The 27,219-nt window shown below is 44.7% G+C and overlaps 1 protein-coding gene across 1 annotated transcript; it reads left to right on the top strand.

The window, feature by feature from the left end:
- Positions 1-1,761: 1,761 nt before the first annotated feature.
- Positions 1,762-27,219, top strand: LOC142196969 (vomeronasal type-2 receptor 26-like). The gene is made up of 4 exons (XM_075266940.1): positions 1,762-1,770; positions 2,156-2,377; positions 17,317-17,440; positions 26,306-27,219. The coding sequence occupies exons 1-4, from the start codon at positions 1,762-1,764 to the stop codon at positions 27,217-27,219; spliced, it is 1,269 nt and encodes a 422-aa protein (XP_075123041.1).

Genomic DNA, 27,219 nt, shown 5'->3' with positions numbered 1-27,219 from the left:
TACAGTGACTTGGTGGAAACATTGGGGGACTCTTCTCCTCCATAGCCCACAGTTGCACGCTGGGCCAAGGAGTTTAAGCTGGGAAGAACATCGACGGAATATGAACATCGTGAAGGACGCCCATCCACGTCCCTCACTGAAGATAACGTGAAAAAAGTTGAAGAAGTTGTATTGACAGATCGAAGAGTGACTATCAGGCATGTAGCTGAGGTCACAGGGATCTCATATGGCAGTATTCAAAGAATCCTTGCAAATGAATTGCATATGAGAAAGGTCTCTGCGCGTTGGGTGCCAAGAATGTTAACCGACGAGCAAAAGAAGAAACGAGTCGACATTTCAAGAGCAAATCTCAAAAAGTTCCAAGCAGACCAGGAGAATTTTTTGTCATGTTTTGTGACCATGAACGAGACCTGGATCCACCACTTTCATCCCGAAACTAAACAACAATCGATGACATGGAAACGAGCTGACGAACCAACGCCAAAGAAATTCAAAGTGTCAAGGTTATAGCGTCCGTTTTTTTGGGACGCTGAAGGAATTATTATGGTGGACTATTTGGAGAAGGGAGCCACTATTACGGGCTCCTACTACACAGAACAAACAAGAAGATTGCGGGAGGCTATCAAGGAGAAAAAGCGCGGCAAACTGCGGGCTGGAGTGCTGTTTCAACAAGACAACGCGCCGGCTCACAAAGCTGCAGTTGCCGTGGCTGCCGTCCAAGAAGCGGGCTTTGAACTGGTGGAACACCCCCCCTATTCACCAGATCTAGCCCCCAGTGACTTCTTTCTCTTTCCTTGGCTCAAGGAACACCTCCGGGGCAAGAAATTTGACAACGATGGCGACGTGATAACCGCTGTTGGGGATTTTTTTGATGGTCAAGATCAAGAATTTTGGAAACTGTCCAAGAGATGAGAAGAAGCACATGGGTGATGGTGGTGACATTCAGGGAATGGAGCAGATGGATGATGGTGGTGACAGTCAGGGAATGGAGAAGATGGATGATGGTGGTGACATTCAGGGAATGGAGCAGATGGGTGATGGTGGTGACATTCAGGGAATGGAGCAGATGGATGATGGTGGTGACATTCAGGGAATGGAGCAGATGGATGATGGTGGTGACAGTCAGGGAATGGAGCAGATGGGTGATGGTGGTGACATTCAGGGAATGGAGCAGATGGATGATGGTGGTGACAGTCAGGGAATGGAGCAGATGGATGATGGAGGGGACAGTCAGGGAATGGAGCAGATGAATGATGGTGGTGACAGTCCGGGAATGGAGCAGATGGATGATGGTGGTGACATTCAGGGAATGGAGAAGATGGATGATGGTGGTGACAGTCAGGGAATGGAGCAGATGGGTGATGGAGGGGACAGTCAGGGAATGGAGCAGATGGATGATGGTGGTGACATTCAGGGAATGGAGCAGATGGATGATGGTGGTGACATTCAGGGAATGGAGAAGATGGATGATGGAGGGGACAGTCATGGAATGGAGCAGATGGATGATGGTGGTGACAGTCAGGGAATGGAGCAGATGGATGATGGTGGTGACAGTCAGGGAATGGAGCAGATGGATGATGGTGGTGACATTCAGGGAATGGAGAAGATGGATGATGGAGGGGACAGTCATGGAATGGAGCAGATGGATGATGGTGGTGACAGTCAGGGAATGGAGCAGATGGGTGATGGAGGGGACAGTCAGGGAATGGAGCAGATGGATGATGGTGGTGACAGTCAGGGAATGGAGAAGATTGATGATGGATGAAGATTGTTAGATGAGAATTATAAACTGAAAGGAAATAAAGAGGAAATACAACAGATCAGACTGGAGTAGGATAAACTACAAGAGCAAACTGAATAAGAAGAGACTAACTAGGTAAGCTACAAGGTATTAGATGATACAGTGGAAGACATGTGTAGAGCCTATCTCTATATCCCAATGCTTTCCTGCAGGGACCAGGGATATTTATAGAGGGACTAACCCATCAGGAACTTCTCCCTAACAAGCCTGCCCGGAGCAGAGATCACCTGATCACTAGTGACTAAGCCCTGAGACATCTACATAGTGACTGCCCCAAACCATCTAATAGGGAGGAGATGATGGAACAACCCTGGAATCTCTGATGTCCATAACACACATCACATTATTCCACAGGTCAACCGATACTTACAGAAGGTTAATGTCACGACTCCAGGCGGTGAGAGGGTTCACTTTACTGATCAAAGAAATGTGCCCGGAAGATTTGATGTGGTGAATTATTTTATTTCCAACACAGAGAAAGAAGTAAGACAAGTTGGGAATTTTCATAATGTGGACGGCCATGAACAGTTTATAGTAAATGACGGTGATATTCGATGGCATCCGAGATATACTCAGGTAAAATTCTATAATCATTTTATTGTATTTTATTTATTTCTTCCATTATTTATGAAAAAAACCTTCTATTCTCCTCCCATCCTGGGCTCAGAATTTAGCCTTATTTAAGATCCTTATACACATTAGCAGATAGAAGGCAGGATATTATCTATGTAATGTATATGAGGATGTCCTGGGTGCAACCTCTGAAGACATTGTCAGGGAAAAGAGAGATTGGACATGTTGGATTCAATCATACCTGATCCTTTGTTCCCATAAAAGATAAACTGCTTCCAAAGTTGTATAGCAAATGCAATTTTGGCGAAGTCAAGGGTGCTTGTATATGGGGACTTGGAATTTAAAGAGCATGATGGCAGAGAAGAGCGCCAGACTCCATCAGGTGGAAGAAACAAAGTGCTAGACACCGTGAGGAGGCCCCGAAGAGGTAGCAGAAAAGTTGTGAGTATAATCGTTTTGGTTTTTTTTGTTAACTTCCCTAGGACTGGAACCTGGAACGCTGCCACTGGAAGATAAGGAGTTGGAGGAAGACTCTTCTTTGGATGGTGAGAGGGTCCACCTATTATTTTCAGACCAAGTAAACCAACCATGACAGGCCCCTGGGTCTGTGCATACACTTGCGAGGATCAAAAGTTGTATACACCACTGTATACACAGTGACAAGTTTATTATAAGCAGTGGGATGAGTATTGGATCGTCATGCTCTTAGACCCTTGCTATGAAGCCAAAATAAGGTAATTCTTCCTTGCATCCCTAAGGGAAGAAAAATTGTCAGGAGGAAAAGCAGCAGCAGCCAGTACAGCATCTTGGATGAACCACAAATTTTTCAAGCTACAGCATCAATGAGACCCTTAAAAGGCAACTGACACCCATCGGCTGCACCAGCAGATACAGTTGTACATAGAATGCATCGATATACAAGCTGATAACTGTGACCCCATGGAATTCTGGTACAATAGGTTAGCGCATTGGAAGTAGCTGGCCCAGTTTTCCATGGAAACTTTATCTTGTCCAGCCTCCAGGGTAATGGCCTCCAGGGTGTTCAGTGCTGCCGATGATATTAAAACAAATAAAGGTACTAAATTGTCCACCACTATTGTGATACTTTTGTCAAAATGAAACAAGCAATGGATCCATGACTATTTTGACACAGCTTCACCTGATGCCATTAAATAGCTGAACATTATCTTCTGTGGCCTTGTCAGTCATATTATTCCATGTCATACTGCCACTCATGTTCCCATAGCTGCCATATCTGTCAGCACTCAGCCAAACATATCCTATGACCAGATCCTTCAGCTATTACTATACTGTGTTCCACATTATTATGCAAAAGTGTTTAGGAATGATAAGGTTAGAATTTTTTTGTTTGTCAGTTAAACTGATTGATGTTGATGTGTGTCAGGGCTCTTTATATCACTGAAAACAATTGCAGGCGCCTGTGCTAATTAGTTTGGCAGGTGTGTCCAATTAAAGGCAAGACTACTTAAGAAGGCTGTCCCACATTATTAAGCAGCCTACATTTTCTGCCAAAATGGAAAAGAAAAAGGACGTGTCGGCTGCTGAGAAGCCGTGGAGTATTTAGGTCAAGGAATGACTACAATCAACATTGCCAAGACACTTCATCGCAATCATCGCACAATCAAGAAGTATGTAGCTGATTCACAGCACACACGTGTGCGTGCTGATAATGGAAAATTGAGGACTCTTTCCAACAGACAATTATGTCAGGATAAAAAAAGCAACTGCAAAAATGCCTTGTCATAGCAGCAGACACGTTTTTGAAGCTGCTGGTGCCTCCAACGTCCCCCGAACAACAAGATGCAGGGTCCTTCAGAGGTTTGCAGCTGTGCGTAAGCCATCCTGTCCACCTCCTCTATCCACTGCACACGAGCAGAAACGGCTCCAATGGGCCAAACAATACATGAAGACTGACTTCAAAACTGTTTTGTTCACCGATGAGTGCCGTGCAAGGCTCGATGGTCCAGAGGGATGGAGTGTAGGATGCTGGTTGATGGACACCCCATGCAAATACGGCTACGGCGCCAATAAGGAGGAAGTGGAGTAATGTTTTGGGCTGGAATCATGGGGAGAGAGATTGTCGGCCCCTTTAGGATCTCTGAAGGGGTAAAGATGAACTCCATAATGTATGTGGAGTTTCTCAATCAGCCCTTCCTGCCATGGTTCAAGAAGAAGAACCGCGCAATCCGCAACAAGATCATGTTCATGCAGGATAATGCACCAATGTCTCAGGCTGCAAATAACACATCTGCATCTCTGGCTGCTATGGGCATAAAAGGGGATAAACTTATGGTGTGGCCCCCATGCTTCCCTGACCTCAACCCCATTGAGAACCTCTGGAGCATCATCAAAAGGAGTGTCTATGATGGCGGGAGGCAGTTCATATCTAAGCAACAGCTCTGGGAGAGGATTCAGTCCTCATGCCAAACAATTGAAACAGAAACCATCCAAAACCTGAGAAATTCAATGGACAAGAGAGTTCAGAAGCTCCTTTCGAACAAGGGGTCCGATGTGCAAATGTGACATCACCTAGAAGAAAGGCTGGACTTGAAAACTGTTTGATTTCAGTTTGTAATAACCTGCTAATGCTTAGAATTTCACAAATGACCATTTTTTTTGTTCTTTATAAAAATAAAAAGGTTGAAAACTCTGCTGTGCATTTTGAGTGCATTTTGTGTTTTTTGTTTTTTATTAAAATATACGGTTATCTTAGGCAGTTTGTTCAAAAACCTTTCAATTGTACTCTAATAGTTGATGACTGGAAAATTACGATGACTGCAATTCATATATGTCATTTTTGAAAATATGAGAAAATATTATTTGCATAATAATTTGGAACACAGTGTATACTACATTGTTGTTACCGAAGGGTTGGCATCGGTTAAACCAAAGTTAGATTGAAAGAGGTATTCGATTGAATACTACGGTTTTCAAAATATTCGTACTTGATCGAATGCTACTAGCTATTCGCAGTAAATATTTGATTCAGAAGCAGTGCTGATGGCCCTAACGCTATACAGTGTAGGTAGTATACAGTGTATAGCATTCGGCAAATCAACGCTGGTTCTGCAGCAGGCTCGTCCTTGCTAGTCGGGAGAGCTGGCAGCTTGCGGTTACGAGGAAGCTTACTTTTTATCAACGCAACTGCAAGCGCTGTGCAGTTAAATCGCATGTACCCCATAAACTATAATGGGGTCTGTACACTTTAACTGCACAGCGCTCCTCCTAAACACTCTCCTCCTGCTACTCGTGGACTTGGTGACTCTCCTTTAGTCGAATTGTGGTTTCCCCTGAAACGAGCATTTTTTCCCATAGACTATAATGGGGTTCCAATATTCGAGTAATCGAATATTGAGGCTCTACTTGAAACGAATATCAAATCTCGAATATTTCACATTTGCTCATCTCTAGTCCTCACGTAAAAAAAAAAAAGCCCTTTCATCATTCAATGCCAAAGCCATTCTGATCTCACATCTGCTAAAGGGATACTTTTTGATGGCTTTTTGTTTTGGAAAGTCACTTCTTACTCACCATATTTCAACTTGGCTCACAGCCACAAATATATCTTCCAAATAACACCCCAGTAGCACTTACAAGCCATCAAAATGGGTTAATTTTTATATCAAACCAATGCCTTTACAATATAATCTCTACGTGCAGTGGCGTAACTGGGAATGGCGGGGCCCCGTGGCAAACTTTTGCCATGCCCCCCCCCCCCGTTCAACACCAAAGACCTCGTCCGACTCCCTCCTCCGCATTCCTGTGTGCTCTATTATGTCTCTCAGTGGCCTCTCCACACAGTATTATCCCCCATATTGGCCCCTGCACACAGTATTATCCCCCATATTGGCCCCTGCACACAGTATTATCCCCCATAGTGGCCCCCGCACACAGTATTGTACCCCATAGTGGCCCCTGAACACAGTGTTATGCCCTACTGTGGACACCCATAAACAATTATTATACTCTGGGGTCTTTTCAGACCCCAGAGTATAATAATCGGAGATCCGGGGGAATAAAAACTACTGTTACTTACCTGTCCCCCAGCATCTACGCTGTTGGCCTCCATTGCCATCCTTGTTCACTGACGTTGGACGTCACATGACCCGGGACACAGGCCGGGTTCATGTGATGTCACAGACGTCAGACAACTAGGCCTGAAAGCCTGCCCGGATCGTGGAGAGGTAAGTAACAGTGTTTTTTATGTTTCTTACCTCTCCCGAGCGTCCGATCATTATACTCGGTACCACCGAGTATAATGATAGTGTTTGTGGGGCCCGCAGTGTCACTTACCGATCCCGGGCCAACCAGGATCGGTATTAAATTTTTTTTTTAAAAAAGCAGCGGTAGCAGCTGTCACTGGACCCCTAATGTCCCGGGCCCTGTGGCAGCTGCCTCTGCTGCTATGGCATTAGTTACGCCACTGTCTACGTCTGTATAAAAAAAACAGACAACCAGGAACATTTATCCAAAAAAGGTAAATTTTGGAGTGTTTTAAATGTTATAATGTGTAAAAGTGTCAGTGCAGTGTACGGTTAAACTTGGAGTTTATATCCTCTGCGTACCATTCCTTTTACAATAGACATACATGTCACATTCACTTTGACATAACTTAAGCTGTGTTCCAAGTATACCTTTGATATGTAGATCAGCCCGGCAGGATGACCGTGAGGTCGTGGTCCCATGTTTTATAAATGTCATGATTATAAGACGCAGTGATTTAAATTAACTGCAAAGTGGACGGTACTAAGGCTAATTCCATCTACACATTGCAGGAAATAATCTGCAATGGGTTTTCTGCGATTTGAAAAACACTTGGGCTCTTGCAAAACGCAGCATGTCAATTTCACCTATGGAAATACTGTCAGTTTCAGTATGGTTGTAATTGAAGTAGAAAGTCCTCTGTGGACTTCTATAAAAAAGAACTGCAGGAAATAATGCAATGTGTAATCGCCATGGTGTTTTGTCCAGCGGTTTTGGCTGCCACCCACTATGTGGGGTGTTAGGGACATCAAGGGGTCTTCATAATAGAGTATGTTGCAGAGTTCCAAATCAAATAACAGGCCTGGATAGGCTACACCCATCCTTGAAGCCTGGAGAATCACAAAGACACACACACAGCTGATAGTGTATCAAGTGAGTTCTGATTTTAATGGTGCAAAAAGGTAGTTTAAATACAATACAGACAAAAGCAGGTTGGACTATTCTAATGACATGATTTGTTATAGAGTTACAACATAAGGTGTGGCACATGACTATTGGATACAGCCTAATGTAATCTGCATCTCATTATTACTTTCCAAACTGGGATGAACTTTCTCATGAAATAAAGAAGAATCTAAAATATTTATGTGTAAACCAACATCTTACACTAATTCTAGATGTATATATCACAGCAAGAGAGATAATGATCACATGCTGCTCAGATCACTCCGGTCTTGGGCTAACGATCAACAGGTTATAGAACCTGTTTCTACACATACCCTCAAAGATGAGACCCTTACCACAAACAGATAAGGAGTAACCCATCCATTAACATTCCACACGCCTTATCCCCTAAAGGGGTCTCTTAGACTCTAAACAGACATTCTTATAAAGTTTATATATAAAAGATTACAAGATGGCTGACAAAATACAAGATGGAGGATGTGATCCTAACAATTCCCCCATTTTGAGATTTTTTTTGAATACAGGAATTCATATTTAGGTACTTCAGTGACTTAACGTCTACTGCTGGATCTTTCCTGATTCCCCTCATATGTTCCTGTATTCCAACTGTCGGGGGAATCATAATACCCCAGAGATATGCTGTCTGTAAAGGAAAATTAATTAACAGGCCAAGATCGGCTACAGCCATCTTTGACCTGGAGAATCAACAGAGACACATGGTGGTAGTGTATCAAAATGGATTCTGTTTTAATGGTAGCTAGAACAAAGTATATATCACATGGCATAGACAGAACAGGATTGGCTAGTATAATTAGCCTAACATCTATTGGTGGAGAAGTTTGTAACAATAGCCCTGATGCATATCTATTGGATAAGAAACTGGAGAGAGGTCACACCCCCCTGAGGGCTAGCTCTACTCTGAAATGGAGTCAGTGACCACATGGTGGTCGCATGGTATCAATCAAAATGGCAGCCATCAGCACATGTCTCAAATGCACACCCTAGATGTCTATCTCATGGTATTCTAAAGACAATAGACATCCTTTTTGGAGACAATTAGCTTAATTACCCTTCTCTTGTCCCTTTATCTTTAAAAGGGTCTTTGGTCTTTGATCCTTTCCTAACAATGCCCCTGGTTCCAGACGATCTGTCCCCATCCCTTGTAAGATAGCATCACCCAATACACAGAGCATAGTATTTACATAACCAGTCTGGCAAGTCTCCAAATTGCTTATCTCTGGACAGATAGAACCATCTCAGCCCCCACCTCTATACACAATTTTTCATAAGATATTATTAGCCCCCCACACAACCTAATCTCAATCATAGTTCTGGCCTGTTATTTTCAGTCTGCTTTGTATTTTTCAAATAAAATAAACATAAGATTATTACTGCAACTTTACTGACATTCGCTTGCTTATACTATGTATCACTACTTCAAACATTTCCTATTGTGTTATGAAAACAGAGATATATAACATGGCTGAGGCTAATATGGGGCTATGAGTACATATCCTACAATCTGACACATTCAGATCTTCGTTCAAGATCATATGATGTTCAAGAAACTTATTGTCCCACTCATTGTCAAATGTTCTATGCAGGCTTATCGCCAGAATCATCTGTATCAGTAACATCAGAAGAATCTTCATCGCTGTGTGTAGAGACTTCTTTGCAATGTGAAGCATGGATACAATTAGGCTTTCCGTCAAGTCTCATAGAAACACTGGTTATCAGCAGCACTTGGAATGGACCATCAAATCTTGGGTCCAAGGTTTTTCTCATTTGTCTTTATCACCATCAATCTCTTGGCTCAAATAAATAGGTCCCGTCCACTAACTTAAAATCTGAGAGGGAGGAGAAAACTAAAAACTATACATTAGTCAAATGTTTTTGCCAAGACATCACATAGTCAGCCATTACACCATACCACATCTGGAGGAATTGCCAAGAATACAACCCTAACCTAGGGGCTGACCCAAAGAAAGTTTGATATGGGCTAAAACCAATTCTTCTGTCAGGAGGGTACCTTACAGAAAATACAAATACAAGTGACACACTACATCTTTCAGTAGCCGTCTATCTGCAGCCCGTTTGTGATGGCTTTCTTCACCAGATAAGCCCCAGGCCGTCCTGAAGAGAAATCACTATACACACAAGCACGTACTTATACCGTCTCACCTTTAGTAGTTACTAAAGTTATAGTTATAGCATATAGTTAACCTGCAATCTCTGGAACAGGTACAAGGGCTCTGGGCATGGCTGAAAGAAACTTTTCACTTTGTGGCCTACTTTGCATTTAACACATGCCATGCAGGTTCACATATATCTGTCAGTAGTGATACTAAATCCTGCAGCTGCCCATCCTCCGCTCACCAGGTCACACATGGCTACTACTAAACAGTACACTTAGAAATTAGCTGCTTATGCCATCAGTGGGGACATGTGCAATCAGTAAAAATACTCTCTTACCACCGGAGATCAGGACTTGGACATCCTCTTTTAGTCCTAGACCATTTTTGGTGCCTCAGTGTTGTAAAACTTGAAAAGAGAGCTAAAAGGGGTTTGGGTCTAGTATAGTGACCAATTATCAGTAAGGCATATCCCCTAGGCCTCTGCAGCTGGGTTAGCGGCAGCGTCTGCCCACATGTTACCTCTACTTTCTTTTGTATCAGCCTTGGTGTGTGTCCTGACTTTTGACTATACCCACCTATGTGGGGAGCAGCAGCAGGGTCTCCATCACTATCTGAATAGCCTGAAAATCCTTTTAGACTTAACATTAACCCTACAGAAAGCTCTCACTCTCCAGATTGGACCATAGTCCTACTATAGCAGACACCTACCCTCAGGCCTTGTACCCTGTCTCAGTGATGGCTTCTAGTTCAGCTTCATGAGCTGAGACCCATACAGTTCTATAATGGTTCTACTTGTGCTTGGTTTTACCCTTGGTCTACCTCATATTCAGTGACCATGACATATCTGGTGCAGAATCCACCATCATTCCCAAATTGAGAATCATCTAAAATAAAAGAACTTTCATCAGAGTTAACAACAGATTCATCATTTACATAACCAAATCAGAAAAAGTAAAATAAATAGAGATGAGCGAACACTAAAATGTTCGAGGTTCGAAATTCGATTCGAACAGCCGCTCACTGTTCGAGTGTTCGAATGGGTTTCGAACCCCATTATAGTCTATGGGGAACATAAACTCGTTAAGGGGGAAACCCAAATTCGTGTCTGGAGGGTCACCAAGTCCACTATGACACCCCAGGAAATGATGCCAACACCCTGGAATGACACTGGGACAGCAGGGGAAGCATGTCTGGGGGCATAAAAGTCGCTTTATTTCATGGAAATCCCTGTCAGTTTGCGATTTTCGCAAGCTAACTTTTCCCCATAGAAATGCATTGGCCAGTGCTGATTGGCCAGAGTACGGAACTCGACCAATCAGCGCTGGCTCTGCTGGAGGAGGCGGAGTCTAAGATAGCTCCACACCAGTCTCCATTCAGGTCCGACCTTAGACTCCGCCTCCTCCGGCAGAGCCAGCGCTGATTGGCCGAAGGCTGGCCAATGCATTCCTATGCGAATGCAGACTTAGCAGTGCTGAGTCAGTTTTGCTCAACTACACATCTGATGCACACTCGGCACTGCTACATCAGATGTAGCAATCTGATGTAGCAGAGCCGAGGGTGCACTAGAACCCCTGTGCAAACTCAGTTCACGCTAATAGAATGCATTGGCCAGCGCTGATTGGCCAATGCATTCTATTAGCCCGATGAAGTAGAGCTGAATGTGTGTGCTAAGCACACACATTCAGCACTGCTTCATCAAGCCAATACAATGCATTAGCCAGTGCTGATTGGCCAGAGTACGGAATTCGGCCAATCAGCGCTGGCCAATGCATTCTATTAGCCCGATGAAGTAGAGCTGAATGTGTGTGCTAAGCACACACATTCAGCACTGCTTCATCAAGCCAATACAATGCATTAGCCAGTGCTGATTGGCCAGAGTACGGAATTCGGCCAATCAGCGCTGGCTCTGCTGGAGGAGGCGGAGTCTAAGGTCGGACCTGAATGGAGACTGGTGTGGAGCGATCTTAGACTCCGCCTCCTCCAGCAGAGCCAGCGCTGATTGGCCGAATTCCGTACTCTGGCCAATCAGCACTGGCTAATGCATTGTATTGGCGTGATGAAGCAGTGCTGAATGTGTGTGCTTAGCACACACATTCAGCTCTACTTCATCGGGCTAATAGAATGCATTGGCCAGCGCTGATTGGCCGAATTCCGTACTCTGGCCAATCAGTGCTGGCCAATGCATTCTATTAGCTTGATGAAGCAGAGTGTGCACAAGGGTTCAAGCGCACCCTCGGCTCTGATGTAGCAGAGCCGAGGCTGCACAAGGGTTCAAGCGCACCCTCGGCTCTGATGTAGGAGAGCCGAGGGTGCACTTGAACCCTTGTGCAGCCTCGGCTCTGCTACATCAGAGCCGAGGGTGCGCTTGAACCCTTGTGCACACTCTGCTTCATCAAGCTAATAGAATGCATTGGCCAGCGCTGATTGGCCAATGTATTCTATTAGCCTGATGAAGTAGAGCTGAATGTGTGTGCTAAGCACACACATTCAGCTCTACTTCATCGGGCTAATAGAATGCATTGGCCAGCGCTGATTGGCCAGAGTACGGAACTCGACCAATCAGCGCTGGCTCTGCTGGAGGAGGCGGAGTCTAAGATCGCTCCACACCAGTCTCCATTCAGGTCCGACCTTAGACTCCGCCTCCTCCAGCAGAGCCAGCGCTGATTGGCCGAATTCCGTACTCTGGCCAATCAGCACTGGCTAATGCATTGTATTGGCGTGATGAAGCAGTGCTGAATGTGTGTGCTTAGCACACACATTCAGCTCTACTTCATCGGGCTAATAGAATGCATTGGCCAATCAGCGCTGGCCAATGCATTCTATTAGCGTGAACTGAGTTTGCACAGGGGTTCTAGTGCACCCTCGGCTCTGCTACATCAGATTGCTACATCTGATGTAGCAGTGCCGAGTGTGCATCAGATGTGTAGTTGAGCAAAACTGACTCAGCACTGCTAAGTCTCTGCATTCGCATAGGAATGCATTGGCCAGCCTTCGGCCAATCAGCGCTGGCTCTGCCGGAGGAGGCGGAGTCTAAGGTCGGACCTGAATGGAGACTGGTGTGGAGCGATCTTAGACTCCGCCTCCTCCAGCAGAGCCAGCGCTGATTGGTCGAGTTCCGTACTCTGGCCAATCAGCGCTGGCCAATGCATTCTATTAGCCCAATGAAGTAGAGCTGAATGTGTGTGCTTAGCACACACATTCAGCTCTACTTCATCAGGCTAATAGAATACATTGGCCAATCAGCGCTGGCCAATGCATTCTATTAGCTTGATGAAGCAGAGTGTGCACAAGGGTTCAAGCGCACCCTCGGCTCTGATGTAGCAGAGCTGAGGGTGCACAAGGGTTCAAGTGCACCCTCGGCTCTCCTACATCAGAGCCGAGGGTGCGCTTGAACCCTTGTGCAGCCTCGGCTCTGCTACATCAGAGCCGAGGGTGCGCTTGAACCCTTGTGCACACTCTGCTTCATCAAGCTAATAGAATGCATTGGCCAGCACTGATTGGCCAGAGTACGGAATTCGGCCAATCAGCGCTGGCCAATGCATCCCTATGGGAAAAAGTTTATCTCACAAAAATCACAATTACACACCCGATAGAGCCCCAAAAAGTTATTTTTAATAACATTCCCCCCTAAATAAAGGTTATCCCTAGCTATCCCTGCCTGTACAGCTATCCCTGTCTCATAGTCACAAAGTTCACATTCTCATATGACCCGGATTTGAAATCCACTATTCGTCTAAAATGGAGGTCACCTGATTTCGGCAGCCAATGACTTTTTCCAATTTTTTTCAATGCCTCCGGTGTCGTAGTTCCTGTCCCACCTCCCCTGCGCTGTTATTGGTGCAAAAAAGGCGCCAGGGAAGGTGGGAGGGGAATCGAATTTTGGCGCACTTTACCACGTGGTGTTCGATTCGATTCGAACATGGCGAACACCCTGATATCCGATCGAACATGTGTTCGATAGAACACTGTTCGCTCATCTCTAAAAATAAATTTTAAGTTATCTGACTCTCCTTACTCCTCCCCTGAAACTATTGTTAACAGGTTAGATGGGACATGTAGTGTAGCCAGAATGCAAAGCTTACATTAGAAGACATAAATAAGACACACTGCAGTCTGAGCTGTCCAGCCATTGTTATCTTTGTTTCCACTGCAGATTTATTACCCCTTGTAAACAGTGTCTTATCATGTAAGCAGCTGCGCTGGCTTTTCCCAAACTTGTTATACCTGTAGTACTACATGTCCCAGCAGACTTATTTATACAATCCCAAGTAAATTCAGTTCTCTAAAACTTCTAAACACTCCAGAATTACAACTGATTCATTGAGGTAAGTAAATGCTCAAAATATATCAGTAGAGAAGGCAGAAGCCTTAAATAAGGGATCAAATCTATCCCCCGATCACCATAACAAAATATGCCTAATCCCATATCAGAAGGATCATCTGAATAAAAATGACCAATAACATTGTACAAGTATTAGATAAAACTTTTTCACAAAATAATTCCCAATTGTTAACATTCATGGATTTATAGTATAAACCCATAACCAATAAACACTGAGTACATAGTACATGGTATATCAAGTACATCTCATATTCATCAGAACACACATATATATGGATTCAACAATGGAAAGAACTTGTATGCCTCTCTTTCATATCTACTTGTCACCACCCTCTGTGGAGTAATCAGCATTCAATATCTTCATCTGCTCCCTGTGGAGTCTGAAAAAAATGTAACAATACAGACATGGACAAACAGAGCATGTACATATAGCAAACACATGTAACACATATGGGCCCATTCACTTCCATACATACATGCAAACTTCACACTGGAGCTCCAGACAACACACATCCATTAAATCATAAAGAACTTGTCAAGTTTTCATATATTTTGTACAGTGATATCACTTATTGTCTCAGGATGGCCAAATCTTATTCTTCTTTTCCTACAAATAATCACAGAGTTATTTATAATTCCTGCACAGCTGAATATTGAAGAAAAGTAAACAAAAAATGTAAGTAGATGCCTTTGTCTTCTCATCAATGTGTATATCACTGTAAAATAAACATAATAATGATTATCTAAAATTTATGCAATTAATCCAATTCTAAAGACATTAAATATGATTTAAACAGCCAATACTGATACCAAAATTACATATTAATATTACTGTGCAATTTGAATATTTCCATGGCAAACCCCACTCATCTAATTACCACAGATGTTCAGAACCTCTTACACTATATTTAAGGTTTGCCGACTGCCAGACTTTTAACATTTTTCTTTACAAGACTCCAAAGTTTTTACCACTGTAACACATCACAATAATCTTACACAAAGTCAAATACTGGCATTGCTAAAAACAGCTTACGCTAGACAGTTACAAATTATTAAGCCATATATTCATAATTCTCCATACATTATACCAGTGGTGTTACAATCTATCACTTATAGCTGACAACTTAGCCACCTGCCCTGTCCCCCCCCCCCCTCCTCTCCTCCTCCCCCTTCTTGCTGACTTCTACCAAACCTTGTATACTGTATACCTCTGTTGAGCTACAAAGGACACTGGGAGGTGGGGGAGGGGCCTGACCTTCATTGTGAATTATCCTGATTTCAATCAGGGACAAGCAGGCAGCTTGTGATGTTTTCGGCCATTTTTGGTCTGATTCCTTGCATAAATGCTTCAACAATCATGGTGTTTTTTTTTTAAAGCATTATGGACCTGATTTTACCCAAAGTCTACTACCTTGGTGAGTAGTCTGCCATAATACGTTTCAACAGACTGTCCCTTCTGTGCTCTGTTACTACCTTCAATCAGAACATATATTACTCTTTGTAACTTATAGCAAATCTTTTACACATTTTTGTTTTTTTATATCCAATCAGTTCTCCCAGTCCTTTTCCCTATATCTTTATCTAGTCACCACTCACATATAGCGCTAACAACACAATGATATGTGCAGACCACATTAACCCTTTAGCTGGACTGTGAGTGGGTGCTCACTATACATTTCCTTACACTAAGGAAAATATACAAACACTTAATACCTTATTTCTGTAACCATTCTTTCCTATACTCTTACTTAATGTTATCCAACTATTCAACATCTTACTTAATTTGTGATCCTGAACCCAGCCTCTATGGGTGGAATCAGTTCCTTGCCAATGACTACTATTCAGAAGTCCAGCACAACAACATCCTGACTTCAACAATTTGCTACAGCTGTTCCCCACGGCTCTACTTCTCTCTCTTCTACTATCTCTTGAGCTGTTATCCATACTGGCTGACTCTGCACTCCTCCCATTCTGTTCTGCGTGCTCTCCTCCTTCCCACTGTCTTTTTCTTGTCCTTTTTTTCACAAGATACAACACATATATGCTGTATCTAACTCAAAAGTGACTTTCAAGATCAGTTTAGAGGACATCCTCCTTCCCTTCTGCCTTTTTCTTGTCCTTTTTTTCACAAGATACAACACACTATATATACTGTATCTAACTCAAAAGTGACTTTCAAGGTCAGTTTGAGGATTTCAGGGATCCTCCTTCCCTCTGCCTTTTTCCTGTCCTTTTTTCACAAGATACAACTGTATCTAACTCAAAAGTGACTATTCAAGGTCAGATAGAGGATCTCAGGGATCACTATGTCCCTTTTGTCATCCCTTTTATCACATGATTACTTACTTTCCACAGAACCCAAATGAGAAATACAATGAATGCATAACCATAACAAATCAGCTAAACAATTCCAGCCCAAGTTTCTATCTAGCAACACCCATACAACATACTGCTCTTAGGTTCTTTGCAAAAAGTTTGAGATATCTATATAAGAAACATATGTGTTTACCTCACACTCGGACAGGAAAACAAAAGTACTTAGAAGCACAGATCAGATTGGTAAGAAAAAAAAGTTCTTACCTGCAGCGCTGACTTTGTTGGATCTGTGGTTCCAGGAACTTCTGTAATCACTGGTCGTCCGGGGGAGCAGCAAACCATCTCCTTATCTCTCAAGCCGCACGTTGGAAGCGCCAATTTGATAGGGACCTCAAGGGGTCCTTGTAATAGAGTATGTTGCAGAGTTCCAAATCAAATAACAGGCCTGGATAGGCTACACCCATCCTTGAAGCCTGCAGAATCACAAAGACACACACACAGCTGATAGTGTATCAAGTGAGTTCTGATTTTAATGGTGCAAAAAGGTAGTTTAAATACAATACAGACAAAAGCAGGATGGACTATTCTAATGACATGATTGGTTATAGAGTTACAACATAAGGTGTGGCACATGACTATTGGATACGGCCTAATGTAATCTGCATCTCATTTTTACTTTCCAAACTGGGATGACCTTTCTCATGAAATAAAGAAGAATCTAAAATATTTATGTGTAAACCAACATCTTACACTAATTCTAGATGTATATATCACAGCAAGAGAGATAACGTCACGTGCTCTCTAAGATTCATTTGCATACCAGTAGCAGGTACATTACTATAGCAGTAGTTTACTTTGGCTGGTGTAAGTGATAGACTCCCTTAATCATCTTGTATATTGTCATTTTCCTAAAGTGTCAAAGTTTTTGTTTTTTTTTATAAACCTTCTTCTATCTTAAGACTCCACAATCTGTCTGTACTCCAAGCTGTCTACATGGATATAGGAAAATTCTCCATGAAGGTCAACAGAGATGCTGCTACTATTGTGTGCCCTGTCCGGAGGGTGAAATCTCCAATGAGACAGGTAATATTTACCTACAGACTGTCAAGCAAAAATACATAGGAACAACTTGTAATGTTAGAAATATCCTTTTAAACACAGTTTCCCTCCACTGCTGTATCAAACCTGCCTCACCTTGTAAAGTCAGAAATAGTTTTCTCATTCCTCTGACCTCTTGTACCCATTCAATTATTCTGGAAACATTGTAAGTTCCATTGGATAAGATTTTTCATCTGTGAACCATATACAAGCCTCTTGTACATAGAGAGCCAGCTGTCACTCGCACAGTGAGGGTATGGTCCAAAAAGAGTGATGATGGTCTGGGGGATTGTCTTGACACAACTGCATGGGTAGAGCTTCAGGATTTCTATGGATAGGACAGGGAAAGTCTCACACACTACATAATGGACTACATAAATTTTTGTGTGGACAACACAAATTTTTTTTATTAGAGATGAGCGAACACTAAAATGTTCGAGGTTCGAAATCCGATTCGAACAGCCGCTCACTGTTCGAGTGTTCGAATGGGTTTCGAACCCCATTATAGTCTATGGGGAACATATACTCGCTAAGGGGGAAACCTCTGGAGGTTTACCAAATCCACTATGACACCACAGGAAATGATGCCAACACCTCTGGAATGACACTGGGACAGCAGGGGAAGCATGTCTGGGGGCATCTAACACACCCAAGACCCTCTATTACCCCAACATAACAGCCTAACAACTACACACTATACACACTCAATACCACCTCTGAGACAGTGGAAAAACACCTTGAAACATGTGTATTTGGCCCTTGGAGTGAGGAGAGCCTGTCACCAGTAGTGAATTTGGCCCTTGTAGTGAGTTGAGGTTGGCACCAACATTGTTTTTGAAAATCAGGGTGGATTGAGCCTCTAACCAGCACAGTTTTTGGGAAATTCATGGTGGAGGGAGCCTCTAACCAGCCAAGTTTTGGGAAATTCATGGTGGAGGGAGCCTCTAACCTGCCAAGTTTTGGGAAATTCATGGTGGAAGGAGACTGTAACCAGCCAAGTTTTGGGAAATTCATGGTGGAGGGAGCCTCTAACAAGCACATTTTGGGGAAATTCATGGTGGAAGGAGACTGTAACCAGCCAAGTTTTGGGAAATTCATTGTGGAGGGAGCCTCTAACCAGCACAGTTTTGGGAAATTCATGGTAAAGGGAGCCTCTAACCAGCACAGTTTTGGGAAATTCATGGTGGAAGGAGCCTGTAACCAGGCCAGTTTGGGGAAATTCATGGTGGAAGGAGCCTGTAACCAGCCCAGTTTGGGGAAATTCATGGTGGAAGGAGACTGTAACCAGCCAAGTTTGGGGAAATTCATGGTAGAGGGAGCCTCTAACCAGCCAAGTTTTGAGAAAATCATGGAGGAAGGAGCCTCTAACCAGTCCAGTTTGGGGAAATTCATGGTGGAAGGAGCCTCTAACCAGCCCAGTTTGGGAAATTCATGGTGGAGGGAGCCTCTAACCAGCCCAGTGTAGGGAAATTCATGGTGGAGGGAGCCTCTAACCAGCCCAGTTTTGGGAAATTCATGGTGGAGGGAGCCTCTAACCAGCACAGTTTGGGGAAATTCATGGTGGAGGGAGCCTCTAACCTGCCAAGTTTTGGTAAGTTCATGGTGGAAGGAGCCTCTAACAGCACAGTTTGGGGAAATTCATGGTGGAGGGAGCCTTTAACCAGCACAGTTTTTGGAAATTCATGGTGGAGGGAGCGTCCAACCAGCACAGTTTGGGGAAATTCATGGTGGAATGAGCCTCTAACAGCAAAGTTTGGGGAAATTCATGGTGGAGGGAGCCTCTAACCAGCAGAGTTGTGGGAAATCAGGGTGGAGGTAGCCTCTAACCAGCAGAGTTGTGGGAAATCAGGGTGGAGGGAGACTCTAACCAGCAGAATATTGTGAAATTCATGGTAGAGGTAGCCTCCAACCAGCAGAGTTTTGGGAAATTCATGGTGGAGGGAGCCTCTAACCAGCAGAGTTGTGGGAAATCAGGGTGGAGGGAGCCTCTAACCAGCAGAGTGTAGGGAAATCAGGGTGGAGGGAGACTAGTAGGAGCAGAATTGTGCAACGCTTATGGTGGATGAGTATGAGGATGCTGAGGAATTGGAGAGGTTGAGCACAGACACGGAGTTTCATGTTGGGGTGCTTTACACAGGTGGGCACAAAAATGAAGGCTCTATCCAGTGGTGGTTCATTTTTATCAAAGTGAGCCGGTCGGCACTCTCAGCTGACAGACGGGTGCGCTTGTCAGTGATGATGCCACCGGCTGCACTGAACACCCTCTCAGATAGGACGCTGGCGGCAGGACAAGACAGCACCTCCAAGGCATATAGGGCAAGTTCAAGCCACAGGTCTAACTTCGACACCCAATATGTGTAGGGCGTAGAGGGATCGGAGAGGACAGGGCTGTGGTCAGAAAGGTATTCCCGCAACATGCGCCTATACTTCTCACGCCTGGTGACACTAGGACCCTCAGTGGCGGTACTTTGGCGAGGGGGTGCCATCAAGGTGTCCCAGACCTTAGACAGTGTGACCCTTGTTTGTGTGGACCGGTGAGCACTTGGTCGCCTACTGGAGGAACTGCCCTCTCTGCCGCCGTCACATGCTGGAAACATCTCCATCATATTCTGCACCAATTGCTTGTGGCAAGCATTGATGCGATTGGCCCTCCCCTCTACCGGAATAAAAGAGGAGATGTTGTTTTTATACCGGGGATCAAGGATAGCAAAGATCCAGTACTGGTTGTCCCCCAAGATTTTGACTATACGCTTGTCAGTTGTGAAGCACCCCAACATGAACTCAGCCATGTCTGCCACAGTGTTAGTTGGCATGACACCTCTGGCCCCACCTGAAAGTTCAATCTCCATTTCCTCCTAATCCTCCCTTTCTACCCATCCGCGCTGCAACAATGGGATGATTCGAAGTTGCCCGGAAGCCTCCTGTATCACCCTCACATCATCGGACAGCTCTTCCTCCTCCTCCTCTTCCTCCTCCTCTTCCTCCATTAAACGCGATGAAGCGGACAGATGTGTGGACCTACTCTCCAGCTGTGACGGATCGGATGCTATCCCTGACTCCTCTGTGTGATCTGAGTTATCTCTGATGTCAATCAGGGATTCTCTCAGCACACACAAGAGCGGGATTGTAAGGCTCACCATCGCATCTTCAGAGCTCACCCTCCTTGTGGACTCCTCAAACACCCTTATTATGTCACAAAGGTCTCTCATCCATGGCCACTCATGGATGAGAAACTGAGGCAGCTGACTTTGTGGCACCCTAGGGTTTTGTAGCTGGTATTCCATCAAAGGTCTCTGCTGCTCAACCACTCTACTCAACATCTGAAACGTTGAGTTCCAGCGTGTGGGGACGTCGCACAAAAGCTGGTGTTGTGGCACATGCAAGCGTTGCTGGAGTGATTTTAAGCTAGCAGCGGCTACTGTCGACTTGCGAAAGTGGGCGCACATGCGCCGCACTTTCACCAGTAGCTCCGAAACATTTGGGTAGCTCTTTAGGAAACGTTGCACCACTAGGTTGAAGATGTGGGCCAGGCATGGAACATGTTGGAGTCCGGCAAGCTCCAGAGCTACTACCAGGTTCCGGCCGTTATCACAAACGACCATGCCTGGGCCCAGGTGCAGTGGCTCAAACCATATTGCTGTCTCTGCTGACATCTACCAATGCCAGTGCTGCAACGTTTCCAACTCGTAGCTGGGGTCAATCTAACAGCGGAGGAGGAGTCGGTGGAGATGGAGGAGGAGGAGGAGGGTGTTCTTCCCGTGTCCCTGCCAGGAATGTTATGCGGGGAGACGAGGTACACCGGGCCAGTTTGGCAGTCCCAGCCGGGCCAGTTTGGCAGTCCCAGCCTCAACTACATTCAGTGAAATGTAGCATCCCTGTCCGCATGCACTTGACCACGCGTCGGTGGTCAAGTGGACATTTGTGTAAAGCGCGGAACTAAGGGCCCGCCTGATGTTGAGTGACACGTGCTGGTGCAAGGCGGGGAAGGCACACCGGGAGAAGTAGTGACGGCTAGGGACGGCATAGCGAGGTGCCACAGTTGCCATAAGGTCCAGGAAGGCGGGAGTTTCAACAAGCTGGAACGCCAACATCTCTTGGGCCAGCAGTTTAGCGATGTTGGCTTTCAAGGCTTGCGCGTGTGGGTGGTTAGCAGTGTATTTCTGCCGCCACTCCAATGTCTGAAAGATGGTGGGTTGTTGTAAAGAAGCGCCTGATGGTGCCTTTGATGGTGCAGGAGAAGGAGATACGACAGGAACAGGGGAGGATGAGGGAGAAGTCAACAAAGTGGCGGAGGCAGATGAAGTGGTGTCCTGGCTCGTCCTCTGGAGTGCATTGCCAGCACTGTGAGCAGTGGCAGAGGCAGTGGCGTGAACGGCGGGCGACGTTTGTCCTGCCATTGCTGACTGCCACTGATTCCAGTGCTTGGATTCCAAATGACAGCGCATTGAAGTGGTGGACAGTTTGCTCTTCTCAGAGCCCCTACTCAATTTCGAGAGGCAAATTGTGCAGACAACACTATATCTGTCCTCGGCGCATTCCTTGAAAAAACTCCACACCTTCGAGAAACGTGTCCTCGAGGTGGGAGTTTTTCGGGGCTGGGTACAAACTGGAACATCTTGGGAGATTCCGGGTGTGGCCTGGCTTCGCCTAAGCTGCTGACCTCTGCCTCTGCCTCTAGCTACCCTTTTTGGTGCTGCACCTGCCTAAACATCCACACTACTTTCCCCGCTTGACATCCGCCCTGTCCAGGTGGGGTCAGTGTCCTTGTCGTCCACCACCTCCTCTTCCAACTCCTGTCTCACCTCCTCCTCCTGCACAATGGGCGTGTCAACTGGCTGCCCTGACAGCAACTGCGTCTCATCGTCATCGATGAGGGTGGGTTGCTGGTCATCCGCCACCAAATCGACCGGAGATGGAGGAGACTCCAGTGTTTGAGCATCTGGACACAGATACTCGTCTGTTAGGTCCGTGGAATCGCGAAATGGAGGAGCAGGGTGCGGTACAGTCAAAGGAAGGGAGAACAGCTCTGGGGAGAAGGGACAGTTTGGGTTATTGTTCTGGGAAGATTGGGAATTTTGGGAGGAAGGAGGACAAGACTGTTGGGAAGGAGGAGGAGAGGAGGCAGAGGCTGACTGGCTGGTAGACAATGTGCTGTAAGCATTATCCAACAGCCATTGCAAGACCTGTTCCTGGTTCTCGGGCCTACTAAGGTTTGTACCCTGCAGCTTAGTTAATGTGGCAAGCAACCCTGGCACTGTGGAGCGGCGCAATGCTTGCTTCCCCACAGGAGTAGGCACGGGATGCCCTGTGGCTTCACCGCTAACTTGCTCCCCAGAACCATAGGCCAATCAGCGCTGGCCAATGCATTCCTATGGGTATGCGGTGATGCAGCAGAGCTGAGCTCGGCACACACTCACCTCTGCTGTGCAGAGACTCGCAGTGTTGAGCCAGTTCTGCTCAACTACACCGGTCAGCTCTGCTGTGCGAGCTTGGCATACACTCAGCTCTGCATCACCGCTGGCATTGGCCAGCGTTAATTGGCCAGTATACAGAATCAGTATACAGAATCAGCAGGGCTCGCACAGCAGAGCTGACCGGCACATGGTTTAGTTGAGCAGAACTGGCTCAACACTGCTGAGTCTCTGCACAGCAGAGGTGAGTGTGTGCCGAGCTCAGCTCTGCTGCATCACCGCATACCCATAGGAATGCGTTGGCCAGTCTACAGAATTCGGCCAATCAGAGCTGGCCAATGCATTCCTATGGTCAAATATAACAAAAAAGTCTATGCATCAGCTCACTTACGTGTCCTGAGTTTTTACTGTGTGAAAAGGATCCACTTTCCAGTTAAAATTTGCTTCAAAGGGCGTGGGATGTTTGCACGGGTGTTTAAACCTTTCAGCCCAAGGTAGATAACAGCTTCTCAAAACGAACATCCAGCACACATCTCCACAGTTTTGTATAAAACTTAGCCTTTAATTCATATGTATCCTGAATAAAAATACATCCATGTTCAGATTAACATATGCTCACAATGGCCAGCATGGAGAGAAACAAAAAGCGTCCGGCTGACGCGTTTCGGAGCCCTTAAACCTGCTCCTTACTCATAGCCATGAGGCAGTGTTGTGAGATACATATGATATTTGAGCTCTTTTGCTTCAAGTGCATATTTAGTGTGATATAACTGTTATTGGGTTATTTATGTATTGTATCTAGTGCTTCTGTCCAGCACATACTTTGTGCAATTATTTTCTGGCTCAGATTTGCACATAAACTTGTGATATACTGCGTGAGAGGTTACCTTTATTGGTCATCATACCCCCTGACAAATTACAGTTTCTCCATCACCTGATAGACCCATATGCCATGATATTTGGTGTGTAGTCATACATATCTGTGTTTGTACATTTATGTCAGGAATTTCTAAGGATTCATTATTTAGTACATACACATTATTATTATTATTACGTTCTCGCTCCCTTGTCTGTATTGTATTGTTCATATAGCTATTTCCATCTGCTCTGCTGAAATGCATTTTTAAATGTTTATTTAATAAAATTCATATATTTTATAGATATTGTATTGCATTTATTCTTGGCCACTATTTCTATGGTATGTTCTGGTCTCAAGGAGGGCAGCAAAGAAGCCACTTCTCTCCAGAAAAAACATCAGGGACAGACTGATATTCTGCAAAAGGTACAGGGAGTGGACTTCTGAGGACTGGGGTAAAGTCATTTTCTCTGATGAATCCCCTTTTCGATTGTTTGGGACATCTGGAAAACAGCGAGGTGAGCGCGAGGTGAGCGCTACCACCAGTCTTGTCTCATGCCAACTGTAAAGCATCCTGAAACCATTCATGTGTGGGGTTGCTTCTCAGCCAAGGGAATCGGCTCTCTCACAGTCTTGCCTAAAAACACAGCCATGAATAAAGAATGGCACCAGAATGTCCTCCAAGATCAACTTCTTCCAAACGTCCAAGAGCAGTTTGGCGATCAACAATGCCTTTTCCAGCCTGATGGAGCACCTTGCCATAAAGCAAAGGTGAGAACTAAATGGCTCAGGGAACAAAACATAGAGATTTTGGGTCCATGGCCTGGAAACTCCCCAGATCTTAATCCCATTGAGAACTTGTGGTCAATCATCAAGAGACGGGTGGACAAACAAAAACCTACAAATTCTGACAAAATGCAAGCATTGATTGTGCAAGAATGGACGGCTATCAGTCAGGATTTGGTCCAGAAGTTGATTGAGAGCATGCCAGGGAGAATTGCAGAGGTCCTGAAGAAGAAGGGTCAACACTACAAATATTGCAACGCTGCATTAACTTATTCTAACTGTCACTATAAGCTTTTGTTACTCAGAATATGATTGCAATTATATTTCTGTATGTGATAAAAACATCTGACAAACACACAGAAAAACCAGAGGGCAGCAGATCATGTGAAAATAGAAGATTTGTGTCATTCTCAAAACTTTTGGCCATGACTGTACAGAAGTATTCTGCAATAGTAGGCCACATCATAGATGCAGATGACAAGAAGTACAGAGAATTGAACCTGGATGTTGTGGATTGGTGCCAGCAGAACCACCTCAGGATTAATGATGGGAAGCCCAAGATGGTGGTGGACTTTAGTAAGCAGAGACACACTTCAAAACCAGTTGACAACCAGGGAACAGGCATTGAGATAGTCAACACCCATAAGTACCTGGTTGTGCTCCTCAATAATAAGCTGGACTGGGCAGATCACCTGGATGTGATGCACGGAAAGGGCCCCAGCAGGCTCTACCTGCTCAGGAGGCTGAGGGCCTTTGGAATCCAGGAGGCACTTCTTATGGCCTTTTCAACTCGGCAGTGGCAACATCTATCTTCTTTGGAGTGGTCTGCTGGTGAAGTAGCATATCAACCAGGGATAGGAATAGGCTTGATAAGCTGATTAAATGGGCCAGCTCTGTCTTGTGGAGCCCTTTGGACACAGTAAGGGTGGTGGGTGACAGAAGGATATTGTGTGTGGTGAGTTACATGCTGCAGAATAAGTCCCATCCCATGCATGAAACCGTGATAGCACCGGGCAGTACTGTCAGAGACTGACTGCTTCACCCTAAGGGTGCATTCACACGGAGTAAACGCGGTGCGCAATGCGCCGCGTTTACGGGACGTTTGCGCTGCGTTTTTTACAATGCATGTTGCGGTAACGCAACTGCAAACATACACCGTAAAAAATGCGGCGCAAACGTCCCGTAAAGGTGGCGCATTGTGCGCCACGTTACTCCATGTGAATGTGCCCTAAGTGTGAGAAGGAGCGCTATTGGAAATCTTTCCTCCCCACTGTGGTTAGAATGTTAATTATGACACTGAGCTAAGCGGAGATCATTCCATACAGAGAACTGAAAGATTTGTAAGTTGTGATATCCCTTCTGCTACTTTCTTACCTTTACCTTTTCTATCTGTACCTACTGTCACTGTATTGCCTCTACCCTGGAGCTTTTGTATTATCATTGTATTATCTATGCTGCTGTAACACATTGAATTTCCCGATAGTGGAACTATTAAAGGGATATTTTACTCTCCCACTTCTTGTCCCTTTATTCCTTATAAATTATAAACTCCTATGGACTGGACCAAGAAAGCCAAACACTTGTACTGTACTGGGTGTCTTATTTGTTAAAAAATATTTAAACTTAAGAAATAAGAATTTTTATAGCATCTTAGCAGATCTAGATGGATGTTAGAAGACACCTGAAAGATTTTAGAAAAAAAGAAATGAGGAAATACATGATATAAAGTTCCCTATATAACAGAGTATTATTCTATAAGGAATCACTAATGTGTTTTATACATCTCCATCTCCACAGATATGGAAACTTGTCTGAAGTGTTCTGAGGATCAATGGTCGAATGAGAGAAGAGACACCTGTATCCCAAGAACAATCGAGTTCCTATCTTATGAGGATTCCCTGGGATTATCTCTAGTTGTTATTGCCGTGGTCTTCTGTCTTCTGACTGCTGTTATATTGGGGATATTCATCAAATACAAGGACACCGCCATTGTGAAGGCCAATAACCAGAACCTCAGCTTTATACTTCTTCTCTCACTCATTTTATCCTTTCTCTGTCCTTTCCTATTTATTGGGCGTCCAACCAGAATGTCCTGTCTTCTCCGACAAGTGGCTTTTGGGAACATTTTCACAATTTCTGTGTCTTCAATCTTGGTGAAAACAATCACCGTAGTCTTGGCCTTCAAAGCCACCAAACCCAACACATCAATGAAGAGATGGCTCGGGAGACATTTCTCTACATCTCTTCTAATCATCTTCTCATCCACTGAGGTTTTCATCTGTGTCATCTGGTTGTCTTTATCGCCACCATTCCCATATCAAAATTCCAAGGTAGAAATAGGGAAGATAATCCTACAATGTGATGAGGGGTCTATCATTGGTTTCTACATTTCTCTAGGTTATATGGGATTTCTGGCTGTCTTGAGCTTTGTTGTAGCATTTTTAGCCAGGAAACTTCCAGACACCTTCAATGAGGCTCAGTACATCACCTTCAGCATGCTGGTCTTCTGCAGTGTGTGGATTGCCTTCATTATGGCCTATCTCAGCACCAAGGGCAAATATATGGTGGCTGTGGTGGTCTTCACCATTGAGGTTTCTAGTGCGGGACTTCTAGTCTGTATCTTCTTTCCTAAATGTTACATAATCCTACTGAGACCAGAACTGAATGTAAAAGGAAACTTAATAGTCCAAATCAAACGCAACATCATATAA

Source organism: Leptodactylus fuscus, chromosome 3 (genome assembly GCF_031893055.1).
Source record: "Leptodactylus fuscus isolate aLepFus1 chromosome 3, aLepFus1.hap2, whole genome shotgun sequence".
Classification (NCBI taxonomy): Eukaryota; Metazoa; Chordata; class Amphibia; order Anura; family Leptodactylidae; genus Leptodactylus; species Leptodactylus fuscus.
This window is presented reverse-complemented; position numbering and strand designations above follow the sequence as displayed.

Excerpts from the sequence above, each read along its gene's own strand:
- LOC142196969 (XM_075266940.1), top strand. Across the intron at positions 2,378-17,316 it reads GGCATCCGAGATATACTCAG|ACTCCACAATCTGTCTGTAC; the intron begins GTAAAATTCTAT and ends TTCTATCTTAAG. Across the intron at positions 17,441-26,305 it reads TGAAATCTCCAATGAGACAG|ATATGGAAACTTGTCTGAAG; the intron begins GTAATATTTACC and ends CCATCTCCACAG.